The 14583-nt window shown below is 36.0% G+C and overlaps 1 protein-coding gene across 8 annotated transcripts in view; it reads left to right on the top strand.

Moving 5' to 3' along the window:
- Nucleotides 1–14583, top strand: part of RALGAPA1 (Ral GTPase activating protein catalytic subunit alpha 1) — a 223950-nt gene that overhangs the window by 200043 nt on the left and 9324 nt on the right. For all 8 annotated transcript variants that reach the window (XR_011501562.1, XM_044765509.2, XM_070504251.1 and 5 more), the window contains one exon: nt 14102–14226. Coding sequence is in view for 7 of the 8 variants with exons in the window: in XM_044765509.2 (XP_044621444.2) it covers nt 14102–14226 (125 nt within the window). In the remaining variant the exon portion in view is untranslated. The remainder of the gene's footprint in view (nt 1–14101; nt 14227–14583) is intronic.

The raw sequence follows: 14583 nt of genomic DNA, 5'->3' as shown, positions 1-14583 counted from the left end.
CAATATTGTCACCATTTCATGTTAGAAGAAAGTGAGTTTATTGAGAAACTACATAATTTTATGTATCTACTATCTTTTTATAGATCATTTCCTCAAAAAGGTAATATAAATATGGACTGTCCATAATTTATAAATTAATAATATTAAGAAATATGGGGGTCATGCCAGTGGCTCAGTGATTAAGTGTGCACATTCTGCTTTGGCGGCCCGGGGTTCACTGGTTCAGATCCCGGGTGCGGACATGGCACTGCTTGGCATGCCATGCTGTGGTAGGCATCCCACATATAAAAAAGTAGAGGAAGATGGGCATGGATGTTAGCTCAGGGCCAGTCTTCCTCAGCAAAAAGAGAATTGGCGGCAGATGTTAGCTCAGGGCTAATCTTCCTCAAAAAGAAATGGAAGCTGATTGTTAGGAAATCAGCATGGGCTTCATGGTCCAGAACCTCTTATTAAGCATGTCACTGTCTTTGTGTCTAATTTTTTCTTTAATCTGTAAAAAGAGTACCAAACTCAGGATTGTTGTAAGGATTAAATGAGATTATCCACAGGAAGCACTAAGTAGCCTGTCTCTCATGTAGCAAGAGCTCAGAAAGTAGTAGCTACCTGGTAGTTGATGTTATCATTATTATTGTCCTCTACATTAACACTGGAAATATTCTTTCAAACACAAATCTAAATATAGTAAAAGACTGATGGCTCTTGACTGTTTATTGAAATTCTTATCTAAATTCTTTGACTACCTGCAAGCAGTTCTTGTTAACTTACCCTCCCAACCTCCTATTTCTCACTGTAGTTCTGTCAAGGATACCAATACTCCTCCCCAGCTCCGCCTCCCATCCTTACTGTCATCTACCACAGTGACACCCAGGGCACCCTATACGTGTCCAGCTAAACCATATTTATCATCCCTGAATGCCCGTATTTTTGCCCCAGGAATGCCCTTCTCTACTCTCTTTCACCTGATATATTCATTCTGCATGACCCAAATAAAATAACTTTGTAAAAAGAAAAATTCCTTCACTGAGCAGCACACTGCCTGGTGGCATTTTGTTATAGGACTTACTGTGTGTGCGCACGCATGTGTTAGTAAGTCCTACGTATCCTGCTTTCACTCACTTCGAGCACAGTGATAGGTGGCTAGTAATTTGTTATAATGGCACAGGGTAGATGGGTTCATGGATGGAGGGATGGATTCTTAGCTATTCATTTTTTCTCTTTAACAGGAAATTTCTATTCTTTTGCCAATATACTTTTAATAATACGTTCACTTGTGTTTTTTATAATTGTGTTGTTATAATTTGTGACTTATATTAGTCTAGGCTACAACTGTAAGAGCGTGCTGGATAGGTAAGAAAAGGAAACCTAGAAGCAGTAGAGATTCCCCCTGGTACATGAACAAGCCAGAATAGCACACACGAAGTACTTGACTTTTAATCAGTATATTTCAATTAGAGGGCATTGTAGTTTAATGAAGATAATTTTCAAAGATCAATAATCAGTGAGGTTTTTTCCTCCACTTCTAAGGGGGAGGGGAATCTGTTAAGGAGAAAAGTGAGCTAAGACATCTGTGACTTGATGACAGTGACAGATGTCTTGGGTTGGAGAGAACACAGTTTGGTGTCTGTCTGTCGTTGTCCGTCTGTCCGTCCCGGTGTGCCACGCCCCCCCACCCCACCCCACAAAGGAGGCAGCACGCGGCTGTAGCCCTGACGGTTCACACTTCCTGCTGAATGGCAAGAAAGCTGGTAGCCACAGGAGAGCAGTGGGGAACAGGTGTGGGATTCTAGACAGGCCGAGAGCTTCAGTTGTCCTTTCTGAAGCTCTGCGCCATCTATGTGGGCCACTCCATTAGGAGCTCTCGCTGTCTTGTGCGTGCCATTTGCTCTACATGCTTTCTGATGAAAGTCTGAAACTGCATGTACAAATTGGTTATTTGTTGCACACTCTAAGATCTGTGGTTGTGCTCATTTCTGCTTCTAAAGAAGAGAAGATATTTCTTTAAATAAAATGTGTCACCAACTAAGTGATCCAGGGTTTGTGGCCTTTGAAATGCTTGCAGCCCTCATGCCTTTGATTTTAATCAGTATAGTGGGAGCTCTCTAAGAGCAAGTAGACATCCTTATTTACCTAACAATATGCTCTGCAATGGGGACAGTTAAGTCTGTTCTAGGCATTGCTATAGAATTTTTTACTGAAAAGCTTGTGATTAAACGTCCCCTTGGCCTGGATTTTGCTGCCAAACCTCATAGTTGTTTATGTACACAGAGTAATTATTTAAACAGGGGCCCAGGATATGTTTAACGTTTCTGTTGTGACTCTGATATCTTCTTTACTGCATCAGTTTTCATTGGTTCAGCTATTCCTTTCGAGTGATGGCAATATAGGCCTATTGATGATGTTATTGGTATTTTAAGAGGCTTCCTTACAATCGTTGTGGGAATATTTTATTGCATACCTATAAAAATGTTAGTTTTGGTCTAGCAAATCTGCCTGTGTCCTTTCAAAGAGATGTAAAAGCGATAAATAAAAATCTCTCTGATATGTAATAAATTTTTTGTGATAATGAAGTTTATTCTGTGGAGTTGAACCAGTATGTGTGAAAATAGCATTGTCTTTTACTGTTCTCTAGAGATGATCTTTTTTAAGGTTTTACTAGTATGGACCAATAATAATTACTTTTCCTGTGTTTAAACTATGGGAGCTCACAAAAATGACTTCAGTACATGACCAACTTCTATTACCATTGTATTAATTCTAGAGATATTTTAAGTTTTTATTCTCTACCAAGAACTTAATGCACTAATGACAAACCTAAGTATTTTTTAAAAGGCTGTATTTCTTCACCCAGAAAAAGATCGCTAAGTGATTTTAGACCTTTCATTTATTCACCAAATATTTATTGACTACCTGCTGTGCCTACTATTCAGGAGGCACTGAGAGAAAAGTTAGGGATAGAAAGACAATCACTGCTTTCAAGGAGCTTACAGTCTAGTGCAGGAGAGAGGGAGAGCCCTGAGAATGAATGCCTGACGTGAACTCTGAAGAGTCCAGCAGTAGTAACGTATACAAAGTACGATGGTAAAGGTGATTAATTTTGTTAAAGTGGGAGAGGATAGTGGGGAGGAGGAAATTAGGAATGGCTTTACCCAGGAAGCATGGTCTGCTAATTACTTCAAAGACATGGAACTTTACCAGGCACACAACTCCAGCAAAGACCTCCTTAGGGGTGGGAAAGGGGCACGGAGGGATACAAGTGTGATGTGGTCAGGAAATGCAAGGAGTTGCACACTACTGGGTGGTATAGAGCAAAGGGATGAGTAGTAACCGATAAGAGTCAAGAAGTAGGTCAAAACCAGCATATATGTAGTCAAGCAGAAAAAACAACAATAAACTTGGTTTCCTAATGTTACTGCCAATAATATAGCAACCAGTGTCTAAGGTGACAGTTCCTTTTTTTTACCTGTTGAATAGCAGAACACAGCTTAAATGTATTGTTTTCCTTTTCTAGTAAAGCCTTTCTGAAATCAGTCCGTCTGTTATACTAATATTTAAATAAAGTCTGTATTTAATAATGTTATGCAGTAATTGCCAGGGTGATAACAGTGTTAGCTGGTGTTATTTTTCTTAATGAGACTAAGAACGTCTCTAAATGTTTGATAATATTTATACATATTTGCCATTTAATAAAGAGCATTTGAGACTTTCCTAATTCTTAAGTTTCATAATAGACTTCATTCTTGCATAACAATCCTTCTTTACACTTTTCCTGTAAAGTACTTTTATACATTATTGTGCTTTTGCACACTATTATACTTTAACACGTTACTGATAAATGAAGTATTTTTATCCTATTCTGATAGTACTTTGGCTTCACAGCAAAAATAGCAAAGGAAAAGAAAGCACTAGAACGATCTTATCTGTTTTGTCAAATCCAGTGTGACAGCACAGTCCACATATGCCAATCTAGACAGTTGAGTCATATCACAGTGCACCAGAAGAAAAAGAGAACTCTGTCAGGTGATAGGCGGGCTGTTCTGTAAAAACAACAAAACTGAAGTTCTCCACTTCCATCCTTATTAACTTCTCATCTGTGCTCGAACAGGGATTTCTCTTTTTCTCTATTAAACCGTTATGTTGTTGGTAATAGTGATTGAGGGCACACTGGTATGCTCACGTTATTTTTCACTATATGCTACATAATGTGCAAGTTTCATTCTAGTCTTTGTTTAAATAGAAAAACAGCAGTGGATTCGGAGGCTATGGGGGATTTCAGAGAGCAGAGAATGAGGATGTAAAGCTGAAATCAGTCTTGAACCTTGTTTGACAGAGGAATTGCAGTGCTTTTAATCCATTCTTTTCCTTTTACTAAACATGAGGGCTTTTGCAGTTGAATTTTTAATAACTCAATAATGGAATTAAAATTAAACTATGGGTCAGAAATCTCCCCATTTTCTTCTAGCCGCTTTTCCTCTCAAACACTAGAATACAGCCTATTTAAATCTTAACTTTTGCTTGCCAAACCACTGTTACCGTCCATCTGTTCATGCCAATTGTAAAGAAGGTTCGGTTTTAGTGAAGCTTTGCATTTCACATAAGGTATGTGAGTGAAATTTCACAAGGGACATGATGGATCCTGATTCTTAGTGATAAACCTTTAGGGCCATCAGGGTTGGCATATGGTCCAGTATGATATGAAGGCTTGGGTTCCCTGGCTTCACTTCTTTGGCGTGAAGCTGATAAAACCTGGCTCTTGAGTATTATTTCACTGGACACCAATCATGGGCAGCAGGAACTGCCCATTTAACTCTCTGTGGGAAGGAAGCCCAGAGAGCATTCACAATGGTACCATTGTCGAGTTGCAGACTGCTCTGAACAGCTTGACAGCACTAGGGAGGAGGGGAAGGGGTTGCTTTACTAATTGCTGTTCAGAAAAGAGAAGAAGCAAAAATAGCTGTTGTAGAACTGATGTTTCTACTTTCTTGATGGGAGTGTTGACTTCTATTTAGCACATACCTACTATCAGAAAAAGCAAATTATTTAAGCAACCACCTGTAGTAATTCCATGTTAACGTGCCATTATCAATTTTTAGCCCACCAGATTATAGCAGAGCAAAAGTCAGTTTTGCTTTATGTTTAGATGAATATAATGTACTTTTAAATCTTTATAGAAATTTAAAATAAAGGAAAGTGGATTAAAACCACCACAATTCATATAACAGACATGGTTAAAGACAAGTTTGGCTTAATTTTCTTTACACTGTGCTTTTTAGAATTCCCAAATATCATCTTAATACATATAAGCCATATTAATATAGAAATGTAAATTAATTTTATGCATAACAATTACAAGTGCTGAAAGAATCCACTAAAGAGAAACCAGGCAGCAAATCTTAAGGTTAAATATGGATTTATCTTTTAAAAGAGTGGCTGATAACTGTTTCAGTCCCTCATGGTTCCCTCTCAGTGCATTCTATTTGGGATATCTTTAAAAATGTGAGGGTTGTTTCCTTCTTTATGAAGCATTGTATGCCATGATATTTGTATAAACACTATTCTTGGCCCGTCCATTTTCTTCTTGTCAATCTAATCAAGCAGTTGGTGGTTCTGATGCAAAGAAACAATGATCTGCAATCTTAAAAAAATTAAAATAAAGCTTATTTCAGCCCCCAGGATCCTGACCCCACAGTGTATGTCCATAGATGATTTTTTTTTCAGCTGAACTTAAGTTGACTAAATGCAATATTGTAATTTATGCAACATGTCTTTTCAAAGGATTAGGGAGAGAGATTTTAAGAAAACTTTTTTAATCTATAATTTTTTTAAGTGGGATGCTCTTGCTAAATTGGGGGAAAATCAAATGCATGTTTTGTAAAATTAGTCACAGTCTCTGAAATTTGCTAGTATTCCATCTCCTCGTGTCCCCATAAATGATTTTAGTAAATGGGCTCCCAGGCAATATTTCAAAAACAGTAATTCATTGAATGCCCATTCTTCCTTTTACTGCAGGATAGATTATATTTAAGTCAAGATTAATGGGTAGATTTTCATGTTACGGTCCAGTCTCTAAGCCTCTCACTCCCTGGGGGCATATTGTGCATTAGTTTCAGCCAATATATTGTTTATCATAGATTCTATGACACTGTCTTAAATGACAGTTTGCTGCACTTTGTAACTACTTACCATGATCATAAATCACGTTTTTTCGTACTCCTGATAATTACAGCATTTAAACAAAATCTTAATTAAGTTAGTGCACATTTAGGTACAGATAACACTTAAGTAATTGTACACTGTAAAATTTCACTTATTTAGTTATTTTTTTCCTTTTTCAATCTTCTGACAGAACTCAAGTTTAGTGTTTAGTTCAAACACATGCATTTACTTCCTCAGCTTTAATGTACTGAAATTTTTATTCCTGAAAGGAGTAACACAAAGTGATTGTTTCCAGTTTTCCCCCAATGTTTTTTAAATTCTTACTCTAATGCTAGTGATTCTGAAGCAGTTCTCTATTGACTATAGAAGTCTCATTATTAATGATGATACTTGCAAGTAGATCTTATCAAGAATGAGAGTCCAAAATGTTAATTTCATTAAATTTGAAATTCAGATAACTTAGTTTTTCCTTTAAATGTTTTGCTTTATACAACTTTTATGAAAGTGGAATAAGATATACATATTTAATAATCATGTTAGTGCTTTTTAGAAACCACCAGTGATTATTGGATTATTAAATTAGGAAGGATTTTCAGAACCTTTAGGTAGGGTTTAAGTTTTTAATCCTATTTATTTAAGGTTAATCTTTTTAAATATATTTACATGTGCTTTGGTAGAATTGGGCTTATCAACTTTTTATTTAATGTTTTCATCTAGTAATTGACTGATTTATGAGCAATTACATATGGTCCAAATTTTATTCAACTCCAGCTTTCAATAATAGGACTATCCTCACACTGCCTTAGCACCTGTTATGGATTTTGAGTCATCTGGCAGCCCATGGGACTTAGATAAAGAAGTACCAGGTGTCCTGCCTGTCTCCTAATTGAGACGCAGTGAAAACAATATAGACTTGGCAGTATGGTTAAAAGGGTGGATTAAAGCCCAGCTTTGTCTACTCTGACAAATCACAGCTTTTCTTTCATAGTGTAGATAGTATCACCTACTAAAGAATTTCGTTAGTATAAGGCATCATAAAAATCATACACAATAGTTTGACATAACCCGCTGCAGACTTGGAGAAGAATTTCTGTTAACATAGTACAAATAAATAATATTAATACCAAGATTCATACTACTTATTTAGGGGAATCTTATTTTTACTGCATATGAACTAGACTACGTGTTTCTTGAAGAAATTAGCTACTGTAGGAAAGGAATGGAGTATTAATTTACCAGATCTTGCTTTATAAGGTAAGCAATATAGTTTACTTCCGTCTTATAAATAAGCAGTGCCTATTAGCCCATGAGATATTTAATTGCCCTATATATTTCAGGAAAATATGCCACTTTATTACTGATAATAATAGCCATGAGATCTTTGAGATGTACTTGGAAAATATATCTACTCACATCATATATCTCAATAAAATTCTTATTTTTCATTATTTTTTCAAGACCCTGTGTAATGATATTGCCTCAGACTGTTTGAAGATATTTCAGGGCCTTTTAGAACTAAAAAGCCAAATGTGATTTATTTTCTCGTTTTTATTTTAAGAGCATGCCAAGGATTTTTACTCTACAGTCACATGCTGCCAAATGACGTTACGGTCAATGACAGACTACATATATGGCAGTGGTCCCTTAAGATTAGTACCATAAAGCCTAGGTGTCTCATAGCCTATACCGTCTGGATTCGTGTAAGTACACTCTATGATGTTTGCACAACAACAAAATCACCTAACGATGCATTTCTCAGAACATATCCCCGTTGTTAAGCAGTGCATGACTGTACTACATATGATATCCTAGTATAGAAACAAACATTTTTCAAAAATTGCCGGTCTTAGTATTTAAGCTAACATTTATTGTGTTGGCCAGCCTGACCCAATTAAAATGCTTCTTACATACAAAACCCAGATCATTGAGATTGGATGCAGAAAGAGCACTGGACTGTTAAATGACCACGGTTCTAGTCCCAGCTCTACCAATCAGCAGCTTTGTTCTTCCAGGCAAATATCTTTTTGTGCTCTCCATCAAGGCAAGACTTCTTGCTGAAGAAACATTTTGCTGCTTTTGCTAAGTTTCCAGGAAGTAATGTTGGTAAATCATTGTTGTATCCTTCCTCTAGTTCCTGCTGCCCTAAGAATTATCTCAATAAATGATGCCTAGGGATTAAACCCTCTCAAGGTGGCCTCTTTAAAAACCTAAATATTTAAGCTCCCAACCCTTGTATTTCAAGGGTATTATCACCTCTATTCTTAAGGCATACAGAGCACTTTTGAAAATCTGTCTAAAATGGTTTTGAAATTTATCCATAGAGATTTTTCTCAAAGTTTCTTCCTTTTCTCCATTCTCTATAGATGGCCTTTTAAATGAAAAGAATTAGTTTAACGAAATTCATTATCTCAAACCATTGTAGAATTTATGAAAAATTTTTTACTTTCTTTAAATTAAAAAAAAAATTATCACAACCAATGGGGCAAAATGTTTTTTTAATGCTAAATTGTAGTGAGTTGTAGTTACTTTGAACATTTGTAGAATTTCTTCTTTAAACAATTATAATTTTTTTGAGAATTTACTACCAGTTTTCTTTTCACTTAATGTTACACCTTATCTATGTATACACTGTGCTTTGTTCACTTCTTCTTCCAAAGGTCAGCAATATCAAGGGTAGGGGTGAAACCAACTCTTTGTCACAAGTAAGACTCATACTCTCTATATACAATCCTAAGAATGTCCCAACTATACTTGCCCCAGAGAGGTTTGCCCCTGGGGAGCCAGGTTGGGATTCGGGGAAGGGGGCTGTCTGTATAGCATCTCCTAATCGACTGTCAAACCAGCTGTATTCATTCCATCTGTAATTTGTAAACAGTCATTGAGTACTACTGTGTTAGGTGCCGGAGATACAAGACAAAAAGACACGACCTCTGCCCCATGGCATCGTCTCCTCACTAGTTGGTTAGGAGAACAAGCACGAGGAAAGAAGCACACGTTGTTTAACAACTGGCTCTCGAGAGCAGGCGAGGCCCCAGTTTGTGGTGTTCGTGGAGTTCTGTGTTGTGAAAACTCCCACTATAGCCAATTTCAAGCTACCAACCATCTTACAAACTTCGTGAATATTGTAAGCAGTACTCTCCAAAAATTTTAAGTCAGTAGGCAATACTCTCCCTTTTCCTGCAATTACTGTTCTTGGAATCTTCTATACAGAGAAGGGAGCTGAGATTCCTAAGTGCTAAAACTGCAAAGAAGCCACAGAAATATATGAGTGTAGGCAAGTGCTTACTAAATTAGGAATTTCGGAATGGGCCTTAAGCCCCTGAGGCTATGACATTGAGCACAGATATACCCACTTCATACTTTGCCTTTACTTAAAAAGGAGCAATAGTTTTTTCTTTTCTTGTTTAGGAAAGAAAACATTGAACCTGAATTTAAAAAGAAACTAAGCAGTGGTGTGTCTTTGATGTCTGCTTATAATTAAAATTTTCATAGCTCTTTTTTGTGAAAAGTTATGCTTTTTATTCATTCTTGCTATGTACAACCTACATATATACACACATGTATATATACACACACATTTCCGTTTCTTTGAGACTTGTCACGAATCACATTTGAACTAAACGTTTATACAACCTGCTGGGCATGCCATGGAATTAGTGATCACAAAACTGAAAGTTTTGCCTTTTGTGACAGTAAAAGCAGTTCAAAAGTACATTATATTAATATTGTGGAGAATGAAGGGTTGTTGCTTCTTTAAAAGCAAATCTCCCTTTTGTCTAGTCTCCCTATACATTAGTAAAATTGAAAGCCGTGGTAGTAATTAACCTTCTGCAGTATCTTTTCTTCGTATTGTCTCTTTTTCTCATGAGAAATCAGTTTCCTCTCATCAGAATAAGTCAAAAGTCCCTCTGTACATACCACAAGCAAGAAGTATTATCAAAGAGTTCTTGCACATGAATACAGGTATATTTCTTAAACTGACATGGAAAATTGTCCTCAAGGAGAAAGCACCTGCTGTTTACGAAGACTTGAGCCAAAGGTCAAAATAAACCATTTTCAGCACAGATGTAGGGGGACTTTTGGGTTATTGACTATTTATATCCTTTATCTTAAACATCCCTATGACATAAATAGGAGCAGGTGGTGGTGTCCCCATTTAACATATAGATAAACTGCAGCACAGAGAATTCAAGCATCTCTTTCCAGGACCGGCCGAAATTGAACCCCAGTTTCTTGACAGCTGGTCTTGACACAGTGGCAGAGGACCATAAATAATTTCATATGTAAGTTTAAAATCAAAAGTAGTTGCTTAAAATGAATAATATTAACTTAATATTAATGAAGTACAAATTAGGTTTAAACTGTACTATAGAAAATGTTTAGTTCCCTTTTTTATTTTTAGAATAGTAATAGTCCTTCCCTCCTTTTCTGCCTTTGCAGAAAGTAGAAGGAAGGAGGATTAGTGGATCATTACAGTGCTGTGATTGCAGCACCTGTGTGTTATTTCTTTTGATTGGCTAGTTCTGTATTAAAGATCCCTACCAGCTGAAAGTCTCCCCCATCAAACGGCTTTTTATTAGCTAGCTTTGGCTGGGGTTGTTTTAAATTTACAACAAAAGCCTTCTTAATTCAACTTGTACTTTAAATTTTGTTCTGAATTTTTTAGTTTTCCATTACTTTTTTTATCATCTCGTTTCAGTTTTTTAATTTCAATGCCAGTGATAACATATACTCAGAGTAGGAATATAGCTTGAGCTATCCTGTTGTTGCTAGCCATCAAGTTTGTGTATGCCACTCAATTTATAGGTACTAATAACTCTTCCCTAGAGAGCTGCCTTTTGAGGAATAAGGGTCTAACCTATTATAAGGAGATACAGGAATTAACTGCCCTGGATTCAGGTGACGGTTGCAGATGCTAACAACACTGTTTGGAACTTTAGAATCAGCTCAGTCACAAAAAGCACCTTGTTTGTGGACTCAGGACTATGGTTTAAGTAGAGTTCATTATATCTCCTTAATATATATTTTCCAGAGTTAAAAGAGGAAAAGATTCAAGTACTGTAGATTGAGTTGGCTCATTTTGATTTGTTTATAAGGCTACATCAAATCTGGAAAATTATAAAGAATATTTAGCATTTAGAAGGTGAGTTACTGTCAACTATAATTCTTTTCTAAGCTAACAGTGTTTACTGAAGATAACCCTCCAAAAAGGAACCGTCAGCCATTAGCCTGCCTAATTTGTGATAAGCGGTACAGTTTTGCATTTAAAGTCAACCATTCATGATTGTTCTCCTTCACTTTGCCACCTATGTTTGAACTTCTAAAAATTGTTTTAGAAAGCATCATGAAGTTTTTTAATAATTTTGTTAAATACATCATCTGTTTTTACACAAAATGAGTATATTGTATCTGGATAATTTTAGTTTGTATAGCTTTATATTAGAGTTTCTTCAGAGTTTTATAAATCTCCTTCTTTTATAGTGAAATAGAATTACATCCCAAAATGTATTTTATCTAGATAGTCATTTCTTGCTTTAATAAATTTTACTATATCCTCCCTGCTTTAGAAATATTAACATTTGCTTTCTTTCTGCCTAATTTTTGTGTAAACTCTATCTCTAATAAGATAAAGTAAAATATTTCATTTATAGGCCCTCTGAAAGTAGAGCATTTTAAAAGCAGGTAGGTGTCTCCACCCTCCTTTTCATGAAGCGTTTTACCCATTCAAGCAGACTTTTAAAAACAGCTTGTTTTGATAGCAGACTGTTCTCCTGTGGGCCTTCAGCCTTTGCTTCCTGGCAGCACCTTTGGTGCGAAAAGAGAGTGATCAATTGGGAGACTATCAGTGCCAGCATGCATAGAGTGATAAGTTAACACACCACTGGGAATTTCTAGGGCCCACCAAGATACTTCACTTCTAATGTGCTAACAAGCTCATTTTTCTACCTCTTGCCTCTTCAGTTATTTTTTTTCTCAGAAGAGCTTAGAAGTTGAGTGCATCAGGCATAATGAAAAGCTCTGTAGGAGGGAGAAGCAATAACCCCATTTTTCCCTTTTCAGCCAAATAGAAAATTAGTTTCTGGTAATACACAAAGGCCAGTATTTTTTGTACAAGGGGCACTGCTGTGAATCAAAGGACTCTATTAACTGCAGAAAATTCGGCAGCTGTGAATCTCCCCCAATGAAAAAAGTACTTTCCAACAAGTTGTGAGATATGTGGTATTATTTAGATTGAACCATCAGTTTCATCCTCTTCCACTTATAACCATATACCCTTTTTAAAAAGTGTTCTATATTACTTTCTGTGTTAACACTCAAAAATGTCTGTATGATCCTTCCGTAAAATCCTTACACTGATCATTTTAATGTAGCATCTTGTCCTGTTGCTACCCATTTCAGAAGGGAAATTCTTTTGAAGTTCAACCCCAGCATAAAGAATTGAAAATAATGGACTGCAAGGATTGGAGTTCAGATTATTTCAATATTTGATGCATAAAATAAACTGTCATACAAGAATAGAGTGCTCAAGCCGTTTAGAGGGCAGAAGACATCACAGTCTAAGTTAAGCACCTAATGAATATAGTCTTACCTTTACCTCTTTTCCTCTTAATCAATAACCTTTTGTAAGTGTAACTGGCTGTATCTCCCATTGGATATCATTTTAAATTATATTCCTCTCAAATTATTTTTCTTGGTCTTAGTTGTAGACTTGGTCTACACTTTCTAGAATTGTAGAACAATAGTTGAATTGCAATTTTAAAAGAATAAGGAATTTTGAGGAGAAAATATTGAAGTGGGTTTTGGAAAAAATTCAGTGAAGAAAGAAGAACAAATGGGCAAATTTTATTATCCTTTATACTTATTTAAATATCTTATGTAAAGCCTATCAACATAGCATGTTGAGTACAGCAGGAAAATTTCAAAAGTTGTAGAAGAAAGGTTAACTGATTTCTCAGTTCAGGAACTATACGACATGAAGTCAGCATGTGAGTTTTTCCTGATAATTGTATGTTGCTGCCTGCTGCTCTACATTTTGACAGCCATTTCCATAGTTGCTTTCGTGAACAACAGAAATATTCTCTCTCTTTCTCGCCCTCTCTGTGCTAACAGCACAATCAGGCCTGCTGAAACAGGAAGCCTGGAGTGGGTTGTTCAAAAGCAACAACACTTCAAGGGACTGGTTGCTTGTCAATAATATCAGAGAAGAAAATGTGGTGAAAGGGAAGTACAGTATTTTTCTGTCAGTGTCAGTGCCCTGTAGATGCTTTGTTAGACAGTGTTTAGGAGTCCTGTGGACTCTTTGCAAATATTCCTGCTTGTTTCAGTGTTGTAATTGACTAGGTATTTTTTCCTGACATACGGATCCAACTATGTATTTATCTTAACCGCATGGAGTTATTCAAGGATTACAGCAACAGTAGTCTTCCATTCAAAATGAGAACAATTGTTGGGTAAATGCAGGGATTTTAGAAAAAGAAGAAGATATGCAGGAATTTTTCACAATAAATCCATACAAATGAAAACTATAGAATTTCAGACATAGCATTTTAAACAGCATTATAATTGTGTGGCTTTTCAAAGTAAATCTGCAGATCGAAGCTGATTAACAAGGTAAGATGAGCCTAGGCTGACCTGATAGCAGTTGAATCCTTTCTCAAGTAAACTATTACCTTTCTTTCTTCCTACAATTTAGTTTTAATTATTTTCTAATAAATGTCTCCCTGTTAAGCTGCCATTTATAATGATATCCTGAAGAGTAAACTTATGTTAAAAACTGTATTTTTACTCTTTAAAAAGCCAAACTTTTAATGATTTACAAGAATAGTTAGTGAATAGTTATGTTTATTAAGAAGTAATGGCTTAGCCATCATAGCAGTCCTTTCTGATGAGATCTCTTCGTTTCCAATGTAAGCCACATTTAAGTTCACCCTTAACTGAAGGAAATCAGCTATGAGGAGAGAGCACGATACCTGCAAACAATTGTCCAGCACCATTTAGAACCAACGACATTTGAAGATTTTGCGGCCCAGGTTTTTTCTCCGGCTCCCTACCATCATTTACCATCTGATGCCGGTAAGATTAAAAGCAAGTATTAGTTACTTGTCATTATTGGAACTTGAAATGCAATACCCTTTTGTACTAAAAACTTTTAAAATAATGGAAAACTTGCTTGAATAAAATTCCAGTCATTGAAATGTAAAATTTTTCATCATCATTTAATATTTAAATTTGGCCTGTAAATTTGATTTATACTTTCTTTTACCTAAATGCAGTTCCTTTAAAAGTCAACAATCTTCATAAAAGTACATGCACCACATTTTTTCTGAGCTAATGGGCAGTGACTGTTGTGTTTGATGGAATTATTACTGAAGTATCTGCAAAAGAAACACAAGTTGAGCGTGCACTCTCTCAACTTTAGAGGATCAAATC

Source organism: Equus asinus, chromosome 2 (assembly GCF_041296235.1).
Source record: "Equus asinus isolate D_3611 breed Donkey chromosome 2, EquAss-T2T_v2, whole genome shotgun sequence".
NCBI classification, from domain to species: Eukaryota; Metazoa; Chordata; class Mammalia; order Perissodactyla; family Equidae; genus Equus; species Equus asinus.
The sequence above is the reverse complement of the archived record's forward strand: the minus strand, read 5'-3'. Positions and strand labels throughout refer to the sequence as shown.